Here is a 12,684-nt window from a genome sequence, read left to right as displayed (position 1 = left end):
GTCAGGGGTCTCCCACATGGGTGGCAGCGGACCCAAGTTCTTCTTGAGCCATCTGCCTCTGAGGGTACCCACAGCAGGAAGCTGGACAGGAAGCGATGACATTCCAATGTGAGATGTGGGTGTCCCAAGGCCTTCTCCACTAGACCTCATGCCCTCTGCAAATCTCCACGTTTGCAGAGCTCCTCAGGGGTGTGCACCGTACACTGGGGTGAAGGATCCCTACTGAGGTCGTGGCACAGAACGGAGAAGCATGTGAGACCTGCTACCCTGAGGCTGTTACCTCCCGTTCGTTAGGTTAGAGGTGGCAGGACCACACATGGCTTGGGACCCTGTCCAGCCTTGCCTGCCCACACCTCCTCCCACCACCCTCTGCCCCTGCATGGGCACCTGGGAACTGCTGCCAGCTCGAAGATGCTGTTCCCAAGCCCAGAAAACAGCTGAGGGCTACCAGGTTGGGGCCTTTTTTTTTTTTTTTAATTATTTATTATTTTTACTTCATTAATTACATTGTATTATGTGACTCAGTTACATAGGTACTTGGGTTCTCCCCACCCCTCCCCAAACCCTCCCACCATGGTGGATAACTCCACCTTGTTGCATAACCACAGCTCAAGTTCAGTTGAGATTCCCCCATTGCAAGCATATACCAAACATAGAGTCCAGCATCTTATTGTCCAGTCAAGTTCAACGGCTTCTTAGATATACCCTCTCTGGTCTGAAGACAGAGCCAGCAGAGTATCATCCCCGTCAATTGAAAGCTCCAACATACCATCAGCAAAAATTTACATCATTATGGAATTAATTGACATAGTAATGAGTAACCAATATGTTAAAAGTAAATGCGAGTTCCCAGCCACCTTCTGTGACCACCTCACCTACACGTCAATTTTAGTTTATACACAACATATAACATTCATAACATAACATGTTATACATAACATCATATCATCTTAAATTAAGGCAAACATGTGGTATTTAACCTTTTGGGATTGGCTCATTTCCCTTAGCATTATGGTTTCCAGTTTGGCCCATTTGGCCACAAAGAACTGCATTTTGTTTTTTTTAATAGCTGAGTAGTATTCCATGGAGTAGATGAACCATAGCTTTCTTATCCAATCCTCTGTTGATGGGCATTTTGGTTGCTTCCATGTTTTTGCAATTACTGATTGTGCTGCTATGAGCAGGGCCTTTCTACTCCCACTTGATGTATTAGTTCTTTTTCCGATTTCTCTTGGACCCAGATTTCTTTTCCCTGCCACCCCCAGCTCCAGGAGGCAAGAGCCTGTTTATTTTAATACCTGGTGTGGCACTTGGGAAGGATGGCACTCCCCCGTCGCTCCCCACTTCTATCTTCTGAACACTAATCCTAGAATCCCCAGCAGCCTCCAGATATGTTATTAGCAACAAGGATGTTTCTTGAAAAGTCCGAATTGGCTCCAAACTTGCCATCTTCGGTTTCTCGCCCTGCTGTTCCCGACACTGACTTGGGGGGTGGTCAAACCCAGATTCTCGGCTTGGAGAAGTGGTTTGAAAAGGCTCCAGCAGCAGGTGCACTAGTCCAGGACAGGCCTGCTATCTCCAGGGGTCACCTCCTTGTGGACAACTCCTGGCACAAGCTGAGAGAAGTTCACTTAACCCCATCTCTCCCACTGTGGAGGAGTTAGGGGGTGAAGGTCAAGTCTAGTTTCTGGCTTTCCCTGTCTTGATTCATTCATTCTTTATTTAGGGTCAGAGGCCCCAGAATCTGGCCAAAGAGCCCTAGGAAGCCAGAGCAGGCAAGCGTTTGGGGTCTGGGTCCAGTCTGTCCTGCCTTGTACAGCCTCCGGCACTGCAGGTGGGCCTAGGTGTCCACTCCCTGGGTGCCCAAGTATGAACTTCAGCCATCAGGCCCCCTCAGGCCAGGGCCTCTGGCAACCTTTCCACCAAGGGAATCCTAGATAGCGGAAGTGTACAGGCCCCAAAGGGCTTGTGTGTTAGCCCAAAGTGACTCCCAACAAACCAGAATGACTTAACTGTGCCTTCAGGTCAGAGCAATTCAATGCAGTTTCCATTGAAATTAAACGTTAATGACCAGAGGCCATTAGGAGGCGCTGGGGCCTAGTGCCCCCTGGTAGAGCTGAGCTGGCACGGATCCTATTGCCAGATGGAATGGAGGGATGCACAGTGCCCTAGGTAGTGACCCCATTGTCATTCCATGGGATCAGCAAGATTGAATTTCTTCCCCCATGAAAGTAGTGTTCCAGGGCCCGGCGGCGTGGTCTAGCGGCTGAAGTCCTCGCCTTGAAAGCCCCGAGATCCCATATGGGCATCGGTTCTAATCCCGGCAGCTCCACTTCCCATCCAGCTCCCTGCTTGTGGCCTGGGAAAGCAGTCGAGGACGGCCCAATGCATTGGGACCCTGCACCCGCGTGGGAGACCTGGAAGAGGTTCCTGGTTCCCGGCATCGGATTGGCGCGCACAGGCCCGTTGCGGCTCACTTGGGGAGTGAATCATCGGACGGAAGATCTTCCTCTCTGTCTCTCCTCCTCTGTGTATATCTGGCTGTAATAAAATGAATAAATCTTTAAAAAAAAAAAAAAAAAAAAAAGAAAGTAGTGTTCCAGAATGAAGGAGTCTAGCTGTGCTTATCTCCAGCTGTGGCCTGTCCCCACCCTCACCCCCACCCCTGACCTGGTGCTCTAAATAGACCCCCCCCAAAGAAAATACAGTCCCCTCCCGCCCCCGCTTAAGGGGGTGTGGTGTTAGGGACTGTATTTGGGATCAGTACCTGCCTGGGACAGCCAGTCCAGTCTGCTGATTGACTGAGGGAATGCCTTCAGGCACATCAGGGATGCAGGGTCCTGGGGTAAAAGGACCCGGATCTGTCTGAACTCACTCCCTCCCTTCTCCTCCTCAGCCTGCACGCTCTAATCAAGGGGCCGCAGGGATGCCCAAGCTCCTCCGTGCCTGCTCTCCGGGCACTGGGACCCGTGCCAGGCCCCTCTGCGGCTCCCCCAGCCACTCACAATACTTGGAGGGCACATTTTGCATTTAGGCAAGGAAAGTTATTCAGCCTCTGTCAGTTTCAGCTGTTTCGTCAATACAAATAGGGAAAACCATCTACCTTTTAGAATTGTGGGGATCAAATTCTAGGGTACACTGTCCGGCAAGGGTACATGTGAGCTGCTGCTCATGTACTGATGATGACTGCTTCGGAATAAATGCATGAGCGATTCTGCCCGCAACCCTCGCAAATGCTGGCGTCTTCCCAGTGGGGAGCAGAAGGGACCAGAAGTTTTGGGGGAGATTGGGATTGCTGGGGGATGCACGCCGGCCGGCTCTGCCTCTCCCGGCCCTCCTCTCCCTGCTCCAGAAGGGCAAGGGGGACCACCCTCCGCTCCGTCCTCGGAGGCTGGTGAGGAACAGCCTCGTTGTTTCCCGCACACTGCCGCGCAGGGCGCACGGCGGACGGGAAAGCAAAGTGGCGAAGGCAGAACTGCGGCCGGGAGTGTGTTGCGGAGCCGGAGTCGGGATGAGGCCAAAGGTTGCAGGCGCCTGCCCGTCCCACTGCCGGACTTCTCCACGCCGGAGCTCGGTTCTGGCAGGGGGAGTCTGCAGGGGGTGAAGGTGGAGGCTAGCAGGGGGTGGAGGGGGGCGGGGTAGGGAGGACGCAGTCCCGGCTGCCCAGCGAACCCGTCGGGCTCAGGGACCCAGCGGAAGGCGCGCCGGCCGCCCGCCCCTCTCCGCCGCCGCGGCTGCCGGCGCCGAGCGGGCGGCGCGCTCCGCAGGGTGAGCAGGGGCTGGCGCTGTGACCCCCTGGGCGCGCCGCACCTGCCCCGCTGCTCGGCCGGGGGCGCCCCTTCTCTCCCCGCCCCGGGCGGGGGAGCCCAGGGGGCAGCGCCGCCGGCCGGCCAGGGCAGGGGCCCCGCGAGGACGGCCCCGGTAAGCGGCGGGAGCAGGGCCGGGGGCTGCGGGGGTGGGCTTGGCGGGGGAGACCGGCCCGGTCGGGGCGAGCGGGGAGGGAGGGGGCCGGCGGGGAAGTGGCGCGGGGCGGCCACGTGAGAGCTGGCGCTGGGGGCGGGGGTGCCTGCGCGGCGCTGGAGGCGGAGAGCGAGCTGGGCGCCTGCACTCCCCCCCCACCCCGACCCCAAAACTCCCGCCGAGCGGGAAGACCCCCGCGTCGTCCCTCCAATGCGAGCGCCAAGCTGGGAACCGCGGACAGACTCGTGACCCCGGGCAAAGCGCCGGCCCGCAGCGTGGGGCAAGTACCCAGGTGTCCGGGAGGAAGGGGGATGCGAGGGGAGCGGGTTCCGGGTCCCAATCTTGGGCTGGCTGCAGACTCACTGCAGAGCACAGGCTTTGGGGAGGGAGCACCCAGGGGCTGGCCGCTCGGGACAGACCCCTCCTGGGCCGTCACCGGAGCTTGCCTGCTGTAAGCGCTCAGACCCAGAATCTGCATCTGGGAGGAAGGGGGGGCAGTGGCTGCTGGCCTCTAAGTTGGGAACCAGCGGCACGTGGGCCTAGTGAGTTCCGGGAAGGTGGCCCTGCCACCTTCTGTTGCACCCCCTTCCTGAAGCTGTGCCCTGCTTTCCTTTTCCATTCCCCGCCCTCCTGCCCTCCTCCCCACCCCACCCCCGTCCCCTAGAAAAGGCTAGCTCCTGGCAGGAAAGTGCGGTGTCCAGGGGCGGTGTCCAGGAGTGGCCTTGTGCAGCCCGAGTGTCTCCCAGGAGTCCCTGAGCAGCCACGCCCAGAGGAAGGCCAGGACTCTGTCAGGGTCCTTGCCCCCTCTCCCTCCCCACCTGTGGACCTGCTTATGTAATGAACCCAGCTGAGGCTCTCAGCCCAGCTGGCAGGGTCCAAGAATGCCTGGAGGAGGGCGAGTCCAGAGGCTGAGTAAGTGCTGAAGCGCCTGTGGAAGCAAGCCTCCTTAAAATGCAGGGAACACCCCCCACCCCCCACCCCACCCCCGTCGCACACACACACTCTCCACATGTATGTGAGTTGACACAACAGTTCAACCATGGCTAATGTCCCCTCCCAGGATCACTAGGGGATCCCATTAAGATCATGGGGAAACGCCATTCCCGGAACACCAGCTGTGTGCCGGCCTGTGGCTTTCCATGTGTCACCTCTTAATTAACACCCCGTGAGGTGTCCTGCCGGAGGTCACTCTGCAGGTGAATGGCAGAGCTAGGAGTCAAGGCCTGCTTCTCACTCAGCATCCTGCCTTATATTTCCTATGCTCTATACACACGTAACCTGTGCCCTGTGGCTTCAGACCTGGGGCCAGCCTGAGGGACACTCTCCTGTGTGTGTGTGTGTGTGTGTGTGTGTAGGGGGGACATGCAGCCACAGAGAGACCATGCACACGTGCTGAAATACCACGGCCCCAACAAACAGTGACTCCCTGTCCTGGAATCTGTCCCTGGATGCGACCGGCTCACTGGTCACCATGCCTAGCAGAAGGAGAAAAATGCTCTCTTCCTGGCTAAGATAATGGATTGGATTCTCCAGATGCCTGACTCTTAGGCCTAAGTACAGAGCAGGGCTGGAGAACCCCGGGGTCCTGCCCTGAGCAAGCCAGTAAGTTAACAGTCCCTGTCAAGGTTCTGCCTCCTCCCAGCATCCCTCTTCCTGGGTACCTGCTGTGTGTCACTGTCTCTGAGCGCCAGGAGGTACCAGCAGGTTAGACCCAGCCCTTGGCTTGTAAACATTGACCCCTGAACTTGAAAGTTGGAACTTCTGTCACAGTTGTAAAATGGGAGCTGCCATTCCTAGCTGTGTAACTTTGGGCACCCCCAGTCTTCTCTCTAAGGTGGGAATGACCATGCCTGGGCCTTAGGGACAGGGTGTTGACCTTGGGTAACTGCACGTGGGCATGTGTAGTTAGTGTCACAGGGCTTGGCCAGTGCAGTGCTCTTGCCACTGGTTCTGCAGCCTGCCTTGGCCGAGCACGGAGACCTGGTGAGAAGTCAGGTCACAGTGTATATCTGGGAATATTGATTCCACCCGTGAGTCTGCAGGGAGAAATGGAAGAGGAGAGGGTTGGGGCTTTGCACAGGTAGACGCAGGGGTTCTGGAAAAAGGAAGGCATGGCATGGGGTCAGGCCCAGGGCGGGGACCTGCCAAGGATCAGGCTCCGCACACTAAGCCCACCTCTCATCCCCACAGCCCATCCAGGTGACGGCCGCGGAGGGCCCAGAGCAAGCAGAGGCAGTGATGGTTGATTCTGACGGTGGCTGAGCCCCCAGCCCCTGGAATATGCAGCCCTGGGGAGCCCCAGGCAGCGGCAAGGACGCGGTGGCGGAGTGGGACGGGAGGCATGGTCTCCACCTACCGGGTGGCTGTGCTGGGGGCGCGAGGCGTGGGCAAGAGTGCCATCGTGCGCCAGTTCCTATACAACGAGTTCAGCGAGGTCTGCGTGCCCACCACCGCCCGCCGCCTCTACCTGCCTGCTGTCGTCATGAACGGCCATGTGCACGACCTCCAGATCCTCGACTTCCCGCCCATCAGCGCCTTCCCTGTCAACACACTGCAGGTAGCTGGTGGGGGTCCACAGGAGGCAGCGGGCAGCGGGTAGGGGGACAGAGGTCTGCTCAGTGTCGTGGGCTACCGGGCCCATGCCTAGAGCCCAGCCAGCAGGAGTCTGTGTTTGTGTACACAACCAATATTTGCTGACCATTTCATGTGGGCCAGGGCTTGCCATGGGCCCCAGGGCAGAAGAGCAAGCAGGAATTCAGAGTGGGGAAACAACCTGTCGGCAATGTCACCTTGTCTCAGAGCTGTGACTGCAGGCTCAAGCTCCCGCGAATGGGGAGACAGGGCATGGGGTGGGGTCTAGCTGGCGTTGCAGGAGGCCGTGGTTCCACTGAGGCAGTTTCAGGGAAGAAGGGGTAGGGGAGAGAAGGGCCGGGGACGCTGGCTGCCTCTTTGTGTCCAGATTTGCCCACTTGGGCTAAGGTGAGTTTTCAGGACCTTAGGCCAGGCCCATGGGATACTCTGTCCCCTGTCCTCACCACCTGCCTGCTGGGCACCCTGCTTGCAGGGGCTGAATTTGAAGGTCCCAGTGCCCTTGTTCACAATGCTCGGCACCCTGGCCTGCTGGCCCCAGCCCCCGTGCCGTGCGGCTCCTCCCTACCTGCACTGGTAGAGGGGGCAGAGGCCAGGGGTCCGGGTAGGAGGCCTCAGGCCGAGTGTGAACAGGTTTGCAGGACAGGATGGGCTCTGTGGCAGAGACCAGGAAGGAAGGGGGTGATGCGGGGTTACTTGTCGCTGAGCACAGATGGCCCTTCCCCTGCAGCTCCCCCAGCTGGGGCTGGGTACTCAGTGCTCCCCAACACCAGGCTGGGCGCTTGGGCCCAGGCACAAACACCTGTGTCCCCCTCCCAGGCACATGGGGTCTTCACCAAAAACAAAGCCACATCCGAGCTTCTGTCCCAGGCGTAATGAGGTTGGGTGGACGTAGCTGTGCATCTGGGGTTAGGGCCTGTAGCTTCTCCACAGACGGCAGCCTGAGTGGGTACACAGATCCGAGCCTGCATCCCAGGCTTTGTTTACCATGTACTTCATTATGTATTAATTTTTAGAACTTTGTAAATTTGAAAGGCTGAGTTACAAAGATAGAGGGAGGAATTCAGAGAGAAAGATCTTCCATCTGCTGATTTACTGTCCTGATGGTCACAAGGTTGGAACTGGGGCATTTGGCCAAAGCCAGCAGTTTTTTCCCCATCCCTCATGTGAGTAGCAGGGACCATCCTCCGCTGTTTTCCCAGGCACATTAGCAGGCAGCTGGATCACAAGTGGGGCAGCCAAGACTCTAATCTGCTCTCATATTGTAGTCTGTGTTGCAGGTGGTAGCTTAATCCACTGAGCCACAGCAGCAACCCTGATTTTTAATTTTAATTTTGACATAGGAAAGATATAATTTAAAAGCTCAGAATTTGACCGAGAGAAGTCTCAGCCCACCCACTACCCCCCTGGAACAGCTTTCATTGTACTCAAGTAAGAAAAATGTTCTCATTGTGCCCTTCTAACATAAACACCACCCTGCAGACTCCAGGCTGTTCTGTCCTTATCTTCCTTGTCGGCACAGGAAGCAGAACAGTTTCCCATGCCAGCATCCACAGGACTTGTCACCGTGCCGCTCCTGGTAGCCCTGGACTCCACTGAAGCAGTGTACCCTCTTAGTGGAGGTATCCCCTCACATCCCAGTGAGAGACTCGAGGCACTTTGTGTGTCTGTGGGTTGGCTCCTAGAAATGGCATTGCTGGCTCGAGGGGCAGCCTGGGTCTGCATCGCGTCACCAGAGGCCCCCTGAAAAATCGGAGGACAGGGACTCCGTGGGTGATGCACCAAGAACTGTTTTCCGTGAAGCCTGGCCTGCATACCACTGTCCATTGACAGGATCAGGTTTCTGGCCATCTGCTAAACGTGGTGTAGTGTTTGTAGTTTCTAGTATGCTGTTCATTTGCATCTCTGATTCTGAGTGGGGCTGGGTACCTTTTAATAGGCTTTTGTGGGAACTTTCATATTCTTTGCCCATGTTTCCTTCCATGAGGTTCTTGACCGTTGTCTTCTTAATTGACCTGGATGGGGGACTCTGGGATAGCCAAGATCTCACTCCTGGCACACTGGCAAGGGACGCTGGGTAGAACAATGCTGACAAGAGGCCCTAGAGACCCCAAAATGCCCAAGCTCCCTGGTGCCACTTTCTGAAAATGAATTAGTGCCTTCTTCCCAGACTCAGGGGATTCGGCCCGGGAGAGCCGGACTCCCTGGGTCTGCACGTCAGGACTCCCCTCCACAGCTGCCTGCTCCTATCAGAGAAGGAAGCCGTGGTTACAGGACACGTGCAGCCCACCAGAGGAAGGGCCAGGAACCCCCCATGCGGCCCCCATGGCCCTGGGACTGGACTCGGTTTCTGCTGCCACTCTGACTTGACAGCTCCATGGCAGTCTTTTTGAGGCCTTAGCAGAACCCTGCAGAAAGCAAGCTATAGGGAAAGCTGAGCTTTCTCACTTCTGCCTTCCATCAAGGGGTGAAGGAACAGACAGCCCAGCCATTCTGCTGGAGGGGCCCTGGACTGGAGCGGCTTGGCAGGGGGCAGCCTGCAGGTCCCCGCAAAGGGGCAGCAGTGTGTTGTTGGGGAGGTGCTCACCAGAGAGGTTGGGAGCCCCTTCCACCTGTACACTCTCCCCAACTCCCAGTCTCCATTCCTCGGGGGATGCGATTGGAGTGGGGAGAGGATGCTGCCAGGTGCATGTCCCGAGGTCCCTGTGCACTGCATGGCGCCATCTCACCATGCTTCCCACACTCTGAGATTTGTCCTGAGTGTCCTCCCCCTGCACTGAAACTTAACCCCTCAGCACAAGGAAAGATGCCACATCATCTTCCTGGGGAGTTCGCTGCAGCATGTCCAGAGCCTAGCCAGCACCACTGCAACCCGGGTCTTGTCCCTTGCATTCTCTCTGGGAGCCGGGGAACCCACCATTTTCCTCCTCCAGCTCAGCTCAGCAGTGGGGACACCACACATCCCCCCATTCTCCAAGGCATTCATCTGGGTCCTACCAGGAGAAAGTCCTGGCCCACCTCAGGGACCCCCTTCTTTCCTCGGACTAGCTGCCTGTAAGTGCTTCTTGCAATTCACATCTGTTGGCAGGTTAATTAGCTAATTAATCTCTGAATGAAGCTGCTCTTTAGCACACTCAGCCTTGTTCTGCGGCCCCTCCCTGAGCATTTGCCATGAACACGCAGGATGTTCCAGCTCTTTGGAGCTGCCCCGGAGTGCTGCTCCTGACACCTGCGCCTGCCTTCTGCACGCATCCAGTCACCGTCGTTCTGTGCGGCATGGAGCATGCAGAAGCTGTGCGTCAGGCAAGGAAGGACAGCAACAGAGCAGGATCGGTGCTGCCTGGGGCTGGGTGTCGTTCAGGACCATGGAGAGCTCACAAGCCCAACAGGGCAGGGCTGGGAGGAGGGGCTGGCTCTGGCCCTGTCAGGACCTCAGGGCAGAGACAGAATAGCTCTAACAAAGGTAGAATCAAAGGGTAGTTAGAACATGGGAGAGGAGGAGAGGGAGGGTGGGCCATCAGGAAAGCTCCTTGGAGGAGGAGGCACTTCCACAGATGGAGATGGAGAGGATTTTGACAGGTTCAACAACTGGCTCTGGGCTGGGCTCTTACAGGAACCTAACGCAGATCCAAGACCTGACTGGCTGGCTGGGGGGCACAGTGGAACGAGACAGATCCAACTTCCAAGGGTGCACACACACTGACTGAGGCAGGCGTTGTGCCCTGCTGTCCTGGCTTGGGAGTGGGGAGGCTTTGCACCAAGCTGGTCCACTCTCTCTGGGCCCGGCCTGCTGGGGGAGGAGCCATGGCAGGCTGCAGCTGGGGGCTGCTCTGACCCCGGGGCCTGGCTGGGTTATTGCAGGAGTGGGCGGACGCCTGCTGCAGGGGCCTCCGGAGCGTGCACGCCTACATCCTGGTCTACGACATCTGCTGCTTTGACAGCTTTGAGTACGTCAAGACCATCCGCCAGCAGATCCTGGAGACGAGGTGAGGGGCTGCGGTCCAGTATGTCGCTACCTATGGATATGCCAGGGCTGGCCCAGTGAGAGGGGGGGAGATACAAGTGAAGTATCTTCCTACACATACACTAAACACACACACCTGCATTTTGCTGTCCCGCTCCTGTTAACTCATTTAGGAACCCTGACAGTGGAGGGTTGCTAGGCTAGCAATGGTTGAGAACCAGGAATGGGCCACATGGAGCTAGGCTAGTTAACAGCTCCCCCCCACACCCCTGAAAATTGGGGACTGGAAATAGTAGTCAATTGTGCAGAGTGGAGACTTAAAGGGCATAGGGCTTTGCTGGGACCAGACCCAGGGAGTGGTGGAGGCCCCCTGGCTGTGAGCCTGGGCTGGATTTGAGATGCCCGGCCTTGCCCCATAGGGTGATCGGCACCTCTGAGACGCCCATCATCATCGTGGGCAACAAGCGGGACCTGCAGCGTGGACGCGTGATCCCACGCTGGAACGTGTCGCACCTGGTGCGCAAGACCTGGAAGTGCGGCTACGTGGAGTGCTCGGCCAAGTACAACTGGCACATCCTGCTGCTCTTCAGCGAGCTGCTCAAGAGTGTCGGCTGCGCCCGCTGCAAACACGTGCACGCCGCCCTGCGTTTCCAGGGCGCGCTGCGCCGCAACCGCTGCGCCATCATGTGAGGCTGGTGCGCACCTGCCGCTGCACCGGGCCGAGCAAGAGCAGCGCCCTGCGGGGCTGCACCTGCAGCCGTGCCAGCTCCTGGGGAGAGGTCCCAACGCACACGCAGCCCTCTCCCGCCAGCCCGCGGTCTTCCTGGGACAGCCGCCTCCCGTGCTGTAGTGGTCGCAGTTCCCCTCCCGGTCCCAAGGGGCTGCCTGGGCCGGGCGCCACCCTTTTTCTCCGGAGTTTGTGTGTGTGTATGTCAGGACCCCTTGTCATCCCTTCCCGCGTCTGTCCGCTCAAGCGTCTGTTGGTCCTAGCTGGTCCCCGCCACCCCCAGCTCCGCTCTGTATAGGGCTTTCATTGCCTCCATCCCCGGGTTGCAGATCCCGGCAGCTGGGCCTTCGGGTACCAGTGCCACCGGCACAGGACAGAGAGATGCGGCTGGGCCCAACCCAAGGAGTCAGAGGGTAGAGCTCCAGGACCAGTTAGGGGGAGAGGACTGAGCCCTCCCCAGCCCAGCAGTCCCCAGAGACACAGCCACCTACCTCCCAGCCTTAACTCGATGGTCCGTCCCTGCTGGGTGCCCCTGAAGCCAGAGGACCTCCTGGGTTAAAACTTTATTAATTTTAATTTTTTTTTTAATTTTTGGACACAGTGTGGGAAGGGACTCCCCTGAAAGATAGGTCCCTCTCTGTGATGCCAAGTTCAAGTCCTCCCTCCCCTCCTGCCCTGGGGGAGGTGGAGTTGGGTGAGGGGAGGGAGGAGGCAGGATGCGTGGTGGGGATGGTCTCCCTAACCCACCGGCCAAGCTGCCCCCCAGACCCTGCCCGCCTCCCCTCCTCACTTTACCCTGTCTACTCGGAGGAGGAGCAGAATTGGGAGAGAATTCTTGGGGCGCCTGGGCCTGGAGAGCTGTGCCTGCATCCCCAGCCTTGAGTGGGGGCCCCCTGGTTCTGACCCACCTCCCCCACACCCCTGCCCCAACCCAACACCAGCTGGCCCTGCGCCCTCACTCACACTCCACCCCATCTTCTCCGGCTGCCTGGCCGGGTTTCTACCTCTCGTCACCGGAGCTGATCACTGTCAGTTTTGTACCAATTTAGAAATAACAATGTGAGTGGGGTTTCTAGGAACGGCCTGAGGGGACTCTGGGGTGCGTGGAGGGAGGGAGAACTGGTGCCGGTGCCTGCCCCCACCCCTTCCAGTCAAGCGGGGCAGATAGGACAACTCAGTCATGGTCAGCCTAGCTGAGGCCGCGGTGCAGGTTCATGGTCCCGGGGTGGGGATGGGGGGACAGGGGCACAGGTTGGGGGACTGTCATTGCGATCCAGGGTGGGACGGAATCTGCCTCCCCAACCCATCCCCACACCCTCCACTCTGCAGTGACCACTCTGACCTCGGGCCATGCGGCATGCATGGGTTCTAGCCCGAGCTGTGCTGTGCTTTGCCACACTGGGCAGTGGCCTGCCCTTGCCCTCTCTGAGCCTCCCTCTGCAAC

General features: G+C 58.2%; 1 protein-coding gene across 2 annotated transcripts; it reads left to right on the top strand.

Moving 5' to 3' along the window:
• The first annotated feature begins 3,738 nt into the window (after nt 1–3,738).
• Nucleotides 3,739–11,935, top strand: RASL10B (RAS like family 10 member B). 2 transcript variants are annotated; one of them, XM_058675412.1, is made up of 4 exons: nt 3,739–3,921; nt 6,151–6,517; nt 10,411–10,535; nt 10,933–11,934. In XM_058675412.1, the coding sequence occupies exons 2-4, from the start codon at nt 6,302–6,304 to the stop codon at nt 11,201–11,203; spliced, it is 612 nt and encodes a 203-aa protein (XP_058531395.1). In that variant the 5' UTR covers nt 3,739–3,921; nt 6,151–6,301; the 3' UTR covers nt 11,204–11,934. The 2 variants fall into 2 exon arrangements, with proteins under 2 accessions (XP_058531395.1, XP_004593913.1); XM_004593856.2 differs by lacking the exon at nt 3,739–3,921 and having other exon boundaries at nt 6,202–6,517; nt 10,933–11,935.
• The last annotated feature ends 749 nt before the right edge of the window (nt 11,936–12,684 follow it).

This window comes from Ochotona princeps, chromosome 17 (assembly GCF_030435755.1).
Source record: "Ochotona princeps isolate mOchPri1 chromosome 17, mOchPri1.hap1, whole genome shotgun sequence".
NCBI lineage: Eukaryota > Metazoa > Chordata > Mammalia > Lagomorpha > Ochotonidae > Ochotona > Ochotona princeps.
This window is presented reverse-complemented; position numbering and strand designations above follow the sequence as displayed.

What these genes read in the sequence shown, in the direction of transcription:
- RASL10B (XM_004593856.2), top strand. Translation starts at nt 6,302, where the DNA reads ATGGTCTCCACCTACCGGGTGGCTGTGCTGGGGGCGCGAGGCGTGGGC. An exon ending in TCCCTGTCAACACACTGCAG is followed by an intron (nt 6,518 to 10,410) that starts GTAGCTGGTGGG and finishes GGGTTATTGCAG; the next exon opens with GAGTGGGCGGACGCCTGCTG. An exon ending in CAGCAGATCCTGGAGACGAG is followed by an intron (nt 10,536 to 10,932) that starts GTGAGGGGCTGC and finishes CTTGCCCCATAG; the next exon opens with GGTGATCGGCACCTCTGAGA.